General features: G+C 60.7%; 1 protein-coding gene across 2 annotated transcripts; it reads right to left on the bottom strand.

Moving 5' to 3' along the window:
• Nucleotides 1–273: 273 nt before the first annotated feature.
• Nucleotides 274–6,877, bottom strand: PUS1 (pseudouridine synthase 1). Of its 2 annotated transcripts, none has more exons than XM_080649854.1 (6): nt 6,834–6,877; nt 6,164–6,401; nt 3,405–3,542; nt 2,933–3,035; nt 2,040–2,731; nt 274–538 (listed from the first exon to the last, which is right to left on the bottom strand). In XM_080649854.1, the coding sequence occupies exons 2-6, from the start codon at nt 6,389–6,391 to the stop codon at nt 491–493; spliced, it is 1,209 nt and encodes a 402-aa protein (XP_080505980.1). In that variant the 5' UTR covers nt 6,392–6,401; nt 6,834–6,877; the 3' UTR covers nt 274–490. The 2 variants fall into 2 exon arrangements, with proteins under 2 accessions (XP_080505980.1, XP_080505979.1); XM_080649853.1 differs by having other exon boundaries at nt 6,529–6,854.
• Nucleotides 6,878–8,807: the final 1,930 nt, after the last annotated feature.

Here is an 8,807-nt window from a genome sequence, read left to right as displayed (position 1 = left end):
GGCCGGGTGCTGAAGAGGGCCAGCTGGACAGCGAAAAGGCCCTCCTCCAGCCCAGCGGCCACCTGTTCTTGTCTGGGCCACCTGGCGGGCTTCCACTACACGCAGCCAAGCCCCATCCTGGGGGCTTGAGGCCAAGTCCTGGAGAGAACCCCTGCTGGGTCTTCCTGCTGGGTCTCAACCCCGGAGCCACCTCCTGTCCGCACACTCGCTCGCCGCCCGTCCCAACGCAGCACGCAGTGAAAGACACAGAAAGAACCAAAAGCGGGGAAGGAGTGACTAAGCAAAGCTTGTATCTATTTAGTAAGAAAATCATTTCTTTAGAAAAATAGTGTCTTTACACGCTGAGGTGTACAGAGCTCGCGCTGAGCTGAAACCGATGGGCGGCAGGTTCTCCTGAGGGAAACTGAGAATGATGTGGGTCTCGAGGTCCTGAGGTTGCGAGGCCACGTCTTGGCGAGGGATGCGGCCGTCTCTGCGGGCGGTCCCCGCCTCAGTCACTGTCTCCGTCCTCTTCGCTGCCTCCCTGGGGGCTGGGGACCTGCAGAGCAGGAGCAGAGGGGTGGCTGTGGGGAGGCAGGCTGCCCAGGTGTGGGTGCTTACACCCTGTGCAGGGAGCTGTCCGCGGTGCACCCCGAGCCACCGTCCAACCTGCCCTCTGCGGAGTGACGCCGGCATTTATCCTCAGTCCGACTGGGCGGGGGGGGGAGGGGGGGTCTTTACTGGCCTCCTCCAAATCCCCAGAGGATGCAATGGCTCAGGGGACATAAAACCAGGTTCTCCCAAACTGGACAGTGCAGGCCCCTCCGCAGGGTGTGGAGACAGCAAGTGGACAGCAGGCTCTGTCAGTGGGACTGGAGCAGAGGGCATGGGCTAGCCCCGGTCCATCTGCCTTCGCCCTGCTCTTGGGAAAATCTGTATATATGAAAGCCTCGCTGTGACGCACATTGACCACCAGGGGGCAGATGCTCGACGCAGGAGCGGAAACCACAGACATGGAAACAGGGAACAGACTGATGAATCTCAGAGGGGAGGGGGGAGGGCGAAAAGAGATTAACCAAAGATCTTATATGCATACTAGAGGCCTAGTTCACCGATTCGTGCACCGGTGGGGTCCCTCGGCCTGGCCTGCGGGGATCGGACCAAAACCCACTCTCTGACATCCTCCGAAGGGCCCCGGACTGCGGAAGAGTGCAGGCCAGGCCGAGGGACCCCACCGGTGCACGAATCTGTGCACCAGGCCTCTAGTGAATAACAAACACCAAACACTGGAAGAGTCAGGGAGTTCACATAAAATTCTGGAATTTCTCTCACTTATTTCTCTTGGAAAAAACGTGAGCAGCTCTGCCAACACCAGGCCCACCTCCGACGTGGCCACCACTGGCTGCTGTCTAGCTGCCGTCGCCCCTGCAGGTGAACAGGAGCTCCCGGTTTGCTAGTCTCCACCGATCCCTGTGGCCTCCCTGGCCTTGGCTGCCATCCGTGACCTGCCCTGCCCACAGGCTGTTCTGACGCCTGCCTGCGGCACCTGTGCACCTACCTGCACGGACAGTTTACAACTCCAGGTGTGGAGGACGGCAATGCGTCTCCAGACACACCTAGGTCACGGGAAGGGATCCCCAGGGAGCCGGGGGGGAAGGGGGATGTCACCCTCTGAGCACCCACTGCCACCAGCAAGAGAGGGCTTGTGCTAACTGACCAGTACTGCCAGCCCCAGAAAGGCGTCCTCCAGTCACCGCCACGTCACAAACGCAAAGACGCCACCGCGCACGTCCCTCGCCCGGGGTCACCAAGTGTGGAGTGAGCCCTAGGCCGTGTTTCAGGGTCCCCAGCCACCTGGTGCCTTGCCCCAGCCTGGTTTCTCCCGCTGCTGTGTGACCTGGGGGGAGCGATGTACACCTCTCTGTGCCTCGGCTTGCTCATGGGTACAACGGTGGGTCAGAAGCTCAGCCGCCGCCGACAGACACGGGCGAGCACTGGACAAGCTCCTGGAAGGGCTATGCCCCCCCCTCCAGCCCCCTGGCCCCCGCCCCCGGCCCCACCTTGGCACCGGGGCTGGCTGCCGCATGCGCGGTGGCGCTGAAGTCGTGCGTGGGCAGGGTGCTCAGCCACTGGGCCATGGACCTCTCGTGGCGCTCGGTGCTGACGATCGTGGGGTAGATGTGCTGCTCCTTGAAGGCCGCGGCCTCCGCCTCCTCCCGCGCCCAGTCCAGCGGCTCGTGCAGCCCATCGCCGCCGAAGCGCCGGTTGTACGTCTCGAAGTGCACGCGCTCCAGGACCAGGCCGAGCCCCGGCGCCTTGGGGATGTCCACCTTGGCCTCGCCCCAGCTGCGCTCCAGCGCGTCCTCGGGCGCGTAGCCCTTGACGATGGCCACCACCAGGCCCACCATCTTCCGGATCTGGTGCGTCATGAAGCTCTGCCCCTTGACCTTGATGACCGCGAACTCCATGCCGTCCCGCTCAAAGGGCTCCTCGCAGAACATGTCCAGGATGTAGCGCTGGGCGCTGGGCTCCCGGGGCCCCTTCTGCGAGGTGAAGTTGTGGAAGTTGTGGGTGCCCTTGTAGCAGGCCAGCAGCCGGTTCACCTGCCGCAGCCGGTCGGCGCTCAGCCGGTACGTCTCGTCCTGCGCGTCGCGGTCCTTGTGCGCGAAGGCGAACGTGGGCAGCATGTAGACGTAGGTCCTGGCGTCGCACCTGTTCTTGGAGTTGAAGCCGCCCGTGACACGCTTCAGCCCTGGGGGAGCGACGAGGACGGAGGTTTTAGACACGCCAGGGGCCTAGCACCTCGGCCCACCCAGGGGCAAGTCCCGACGCTGAACCCCACACCCCACACCCCACACCCGTGGGGACACGACCCAGTGTCGGTCAGACCTGGGCCAGCGCCCCCTGCGCGGATCCCGACGTGAGCACTTGAGTCGAGTGACGCGAGGCTTACCCAATATCCGAATGTGGGACGGGAGGTGGCTGTTGATCTTTTCTAAGATGTCGTCAATCAGCCACACCTTGAGGGACACCACCTGCCCGGCTGCGGACACGCCCTGCGAAGGAAGCACGGGGCGTGAGGGGCCCGCTGGGGCCGGATCCTCAAGCACCACGCCGCGTCGCCGGGGCCCACGGCCCACGCAACGGTTACATCGTTTCCCGGAGGAGTCCTGCTTTTAGAGATGCGCCTGGAGGGGACGGTCAGGTGCCGGGACAACGCTCTGGGTACCGAGGGGGCGAGGGCCGCGTCACTTAGGACATCGTGTAGGCGGGAAGCGGAGTCCCAGCTCGCACGTGACCCTCAGCCACGGGGGAAAAGGGCCACGCAGCTCGGGTGACAGAACTGTGAGGCAGCGCGGGGGAGCCGGCCCCAGCGGGCCCCTCGCGCCCCGTGGGCCTCGGAGACCCGACGCCGCGCCGCCTACCTTGTCGGTGCGGGCGCACCGCTGGAAGGACATCTTCCTCATGTCCTCGCCGTGATTCTCGGGGATACAGCCCGACCGGACCAGGGCCGACACCAGGTCGTCTTCGATGGTCTTGAATTGCGAGGACCCGACATTCCTCTGAGGAAAAGAGAAGGAAACGTGGGTTTTCGCTCAATCACGGACCACGAGAGAGAGAGGGTCCGGACTGCTCCAGCGGGCAGGGGCAGGCGGTGGGACCGCACCCGCAGCACGGGGACCTCACCTGTGGCCATGCAGCGCGTCCCCTTCCCCGGGGAAGGAGGAGAGCCACCTGAGGGCACCCAGAGTCTCCGGGAATCCCCACCCTGGGCAGCGGGGAAACAGCCCACAGCAGGTGTCCGCGTGTCCCCCATCGGCCAGCTCTGAAACCAGCCCCTCCTGCTGCTGGACACGCCTGTGTGCAGCCCCCGTTGCGGAGGGACCCCCTCTCATCACTGTAGGGAGGCCGGCCCCTCGCTCAGAGGAACACACCCAGGATACTGCCAGCCGGGGCTGGCTTCGGCATCCTGGCTTTTCCTAAACCAGGGGTGGGCAAACTTTTTGACTCAAGGGCCACAATGGGTTCTTAAACTGGACCGGAGGGCCGGAACAAAAGCATGGATGGAGTGTTTGAGTGAACTAATATAAATTCAAAGTAAAGGAGCGGAGGGGAGAGCAAGAGAACTGGATAGAACAGCCGGATCCGGCCTGTGGGCCGTAGTTTGCCCACGGCTGTCCTAAACCCTTTGTTTCCCCGCACAGCCGGTCTGAAACAACTCGCCCATTTAAGCAAAACAACAAGTTGAAGTCTCGCCCTAACCGGTTTGGCTCCGTGGTTAGAGCGTTGGCCTGCGGACTGAAGGGTCCCAGGTTCGATTCCGGTCAAGGGCATGTACCTTGGTTGCGGGCACATCCCCAGTGGAGGGTGTGCAGGAGGCAGCTGATCGATGTTTCTCTCTCATCGATGTTTCTAGCTCTCTATCCCTCTCCCTTCCTCTGTAAAAAAAAATCAATAAAATATATATATTTAAAACAAGTTGAAGTCTTTCTCTAAAAAACAAACAAGCAGTGGTAACAACCCCCCCCCACCACCACCACCCTCTCAATCTGTCCTTCTGTCCGCCTGGTGAGCTACTGTCCCTCTCCACCCATTTCCCTGATGGGGAAACTGAGGCAAATGGAAGACGATGGACCTTTCTCTCTAAATTCCCAAGGCAGTGCCTAAGGCCAAACCCACGTGACCAAAATCACCCTCAGATGAACATTCCGGGTCATGCGCAAAGAGCGGCACTGGCCCTAACCGGTCTGGCTCAGTGGATAGAGCATCAGCCTGTGGACTGAAAGTTCCCAGGTTCGATTCCGGTCAAGGGCACGTACCTTGGTTGCGGGCACATCCCTAATAGGAGGTGTGCAGGAGGCAGCTGATCGATGTTTCTCTCTCATCGATGTTTCTAACTCTCTATCCCTCTCCCTTCCTCTCTGTAAAATATCAATAAAAATATATATTTAAAAAACAAAAAGAGCGGCACCGGTGGTGGGTGTGCTCCCGCAGACACCCAGGGCTACCAGTGTCAGTCGTGGACTTGGTTTCACGGTGCCACCTATGCTTTTTAAAAATAAAACGGGATACAAAGTAACTGACCACTACGATTCACAGTAAAAGCGATACCACCTTTTTTCTGAACTTCCTGCGCTTGGACACTGGGTCCCAGCAGTGAATTTCTCACCGTGAGGTCAGGCTGAGCAGAGCTGAGCACAAGGAATAAGAACATCTACGTGCCGCCCTCGCCGGTTTGGCTCAGTGGATGGAGCGTCGGCCTAACAGACTGAAGGGTCCGAGGTTTGTTTGTTTGTTTTTTAAAATATTTTATTGATATTTTACAGAGAGGAAGGGAGAGGGATAGAGAGTTAGAAACATTGATGAGAGAGAAACATCCATCAGCTGCCTCCTGCACACCTCCTACTGGGGATGTGCCCGCAACCAAGGTACGTGCCCTTGACCGGAATCGAACCCGGGACCCTTCAGTCCGCAGGTCGATGCTCTATCCACTGAGCCAAACCGGTTTGGCAGGGTCCCAGGTTTGATTCCGTCAGGGCATGTACATGCCCGGGTTTTGGGCTCCATCCCAGTGGGGGGGCGTGCAGGAGGCAGCCAATCGGTGATTCTCATCATTGATGTTTCTATCTCTCTCTCTCTCCCTTTCCTTTCCGAAATTAAAAAATATTTTTTAAAAAAAATCTACGTGCCTTTTGGGGTGCACCTTCTGCCCTTCCCAAAAGGATCCAGTTGTTGAGCTGGGGGGAGAGACTCCTAAAAGGGGACCGGCCTGCCCACCATTGAAGATGACTTGGTGTCGGCCCTGGTCCGGTCGGACCTTCCTGGCTGCGCTTGGGTCTCAGGTCTCAGCATCAGTAACCTGGTGAACATGCCAGGCACGGAGAGCGCCAATCACACGCCCAAGGCCAGGACGCTGGTCAGCGGCAGGGCGGGTCGGTAACTACCGCGGGGGACAGCCAACGCCCTGGCGCAGCATCTCCAGTGAATGCAACAAGGTCCAAGCGCGGGGGTTACCCTCTCAACCGCGCCTCACAGGACCCGCAGCGCAGCGCATCGCATTGCATTGCAGAAGAGCGGGTTCCCTGCCGCCCTAGCCCCGAGGCGGCCTCACTCCCTCCAAGGCCCCTCCCGGGAGCCAGGGCGCGCGGTCCCCGGTGAGCGGGGCGGAACGCGAGCCCCTCACCTGCATGCCGTGGTAGCCCTTCCCCGAATAGGCCATGAGCAACACGATCTTGCGCTTGGGCAGCTTCCTGGGCTGCTCCCCGTCCTCGCTGCTGCTCTTGAGCTTCTTCGCCGGCTGCTCCGCGTCCTCCCAGACCCTGCCCCCGCCATGCCAGCCGCTCCCGGCCTTCCCGTCTGGCTCCGGCAGGGTCCCCGCGGCGGGCGCCGGGGCCTCCGCCTTCCCGGCCATGGGGGGCAAGCTGGAAAGACAGGGGGCGCTGTCAGCTAGACAGACAGATGGCGCACGGCTGGGAGGGGACCGACCGTCCGGCGGAGTCCCCGCTCGGGCGTGCACTGGACACCGGGCGGGGCGGACGCGGGCATTACCCGAGGAGGCGTCCCAGGCGCGGCGTCCACAGTCCGCAGGCTCTCCGCAGGGCCTCGGCCGCCGCCCGCAGGCTGGGGAGCCCCATGCACGGCCGGAGGGGGACACGCGCGCGACTCCTGACCTCCTCGGGGTCCCCGATGCCCAGTCTCGCCCGCGGCTATCCTCCAGGGTCCCCTGACCCCGGATCTCCCAGTTCCCCCACTTCTCCTCCCGCCCCACCCACCAGCTTTCCCTTGGAAGTCGGGGAGACCCGGCCAAGCCCCGCCGGGACCAGAGGGGCGCGTCCCCACCCGGCCCCACTCACGGACTGAACCCTCGCAGGACCACGTGGACGAAGGCGGAAGTGCAGAGCGCGCGGCCACGGCGGCCGAGTGTGGACAAAAGTCCTCCGGGGCGGGGCTTGGTAGAGTACAAGCAGTGGGCGTGGTTAAGGCTTAGCTGGGGCGGGGCTTACCGGCTGCAGACTCCAGGTAGGTGGCAGGCCGCCGTGACTGCGGCTGCGCAGGACTCCTTAGCGCGAACTTACGGTCCTGATGCTAACGTCGGGCTCTGCCTGGGTTACGCGGGTAAATGCGTGAATTTCTTAGGGAGACGGGCAGGGACAACACCGATCCGTCACCTAACACCCCGTCATGGAGTAACAAATGCCCTGCGGAAGATGAATCGGAAGCACGGATGCCCCTTGCCACGTGGGCGCCCTTGAAAACGTGATGCTCAGATACAAAGAGGTCAGATCCAAAGGCCACGTGGAGCGCGATATGGTGTGTGTGTGTGAAATGTCCAGAACGGGCACATCAGAGGCAGGAAGTGGGTTAGTACGCGCTGACAACGCCCCTAGCTCCAGAGACAGATCTAGGGGAAAAGAGCTTACCGGTACCAAACGACCCCCCAGGGCAGTCCTTCTCTCTGCGGAAGGAAAGTAGCAGCTGCCTTTCCTGTTCCCGGGGTGAGGGACGCCAAGGTCACCTGTGACCCAGTGAGCTCAGGTGGCCGAGCAGCATTAGGAAGCATCGGGCCACCCTCCTCGCACAGAGCACTCCCACCTCCACCACACAGCACCCCATGCACCTGCTCCCTCCTCGACCCCACCAGCTGCAGTGGGTGATCTTGCATCTCCATTCCACGGAGAGTAAACTGAGACCTGAGGTTGGGACAGACAAGCTGGAGGCCACAGCTTGATACAGGGTGGGGGCCCCAATCCCAGCCCTCCTGACGGAGGGGCCCTCGAGGGCCTGGCAGCTGTGAAGGTGCCAGGAACACGCCAGGGACTTCAAGACCGTCCCACATGGTCCATGTACCCCCAGGCCCAGCACTCCTGGGCCCCCCCCCCCGACCCCCGTCCCCATCGTGCTCCTGCACAGGGATGTTTAAAGCAACTTCACTCATGATTCCTAAAACTTGGAAGCACCAAGATGTCCTTCAGCAGGTGCACGGGTTAAGTAACCATTTAGGAAAAGAGTATTATTGTCCGGCCGGCATGGCTCAGTGGTTGAATGTCGACCTATGAACCAGGAGGTCACGTGGTTAGATTCCCAGTCAAGGCACATGCCCCAGGTTGTGGGCTTGATCCCCGGTAGGGGGCGTGCAAGAGGCAGCCAATCAATGATTCTCTCATCATTGATGTTTCTCTCTCTCCCTCTCCCTTCCTCTCTGAAATCAATAAAAAAATATATATATACTAGAGGCCCGATGTATGAAAATGCGTGCAAGAGTAGGCCTTCCTTCCCCCAGCTGCTGGCACCGGCTTCCCTCCAGCACCCGGGACCCGGGCTTCCCTCCTCTGGCCGCCTGCAGGCACCCAGGACCCAGGCCGGCTTCCCTCCAGCCCGGTTTTGTCAGGAAGGACGTCCGGAAGATGTCCGGTCTGATTAGCATATTACCCTTTTATTATTATAAGATTTTTAGTTTAGCAACAACAAAAATGCCAGGACTGTCTCCATCCCTTTGGGCATTAGGAGCCCAGAGCAGACAGGCGGGTTCGGGCCCCGGGCCCCACCCGGCTCGGGCTTCCTGTCTGGAGAGCCTTGCACTTGAGGAAGCCAGCCCGGAGGCCCCACCTTCACTTCCTCCAGCGCTGCCTCTCCGTGAACTTTCGCTTCATGTTGTGGTGAGCCTTTTTGGGCACTTGAGTTATTTTTAACTTACATAGTTGAAAAAAAATGCAAAGCCTACCACTCGACATTAGAAAGAGGTCCCACCCGATTAAAAAAAAAAAAGGCCACAGGCCCTGAACAGACGTTTCTCCGAGAAAGGTGTAGATGTGGCCAGCGAGCGGTAA

This window comes from Plecotus auritus (genome assembly GCF_963455305.1).
Source record: "Plecotus auritus genome assembly, chromosome: 13".
Classification (NCBI taxonomy): Eukaryota; Metazoa; Chordata; class Mammalia; order Chiroptera; family Vespertilionidae; genus Plecotus; species Plecotus auritus.
Note: the sequence above shows the minus strand (reverse complement) of the source record. Positions and strands in the feature narration are given on the sequence as shown.

Bases quoted from the DNA above. Each gene is read 5' to 3' on its own strand.
- PUS1 (XM_080649853.1), bottom strand. From the start codon at position 6,614: ATGGGGCTCCCCAGCCTGCGGGCGGCGGCCGAGGCCCTGCGGAGAGCC. The intron at 2,732-2,932 runs GTAAGCCTCGCG...TCGCTCCCCCAG, and splicing joins GTCCCACATTCGGATATTGG to GGCTGAAGCGTGTCACGGGC. The intron at 539-2,039 runs GTGGGGCCGGGG...CCTGCTCTGCAG, and splicing joins CAGCCAGCCCCGGTGCCAAG to GTCCCCAGCCCCCAGGGAGG.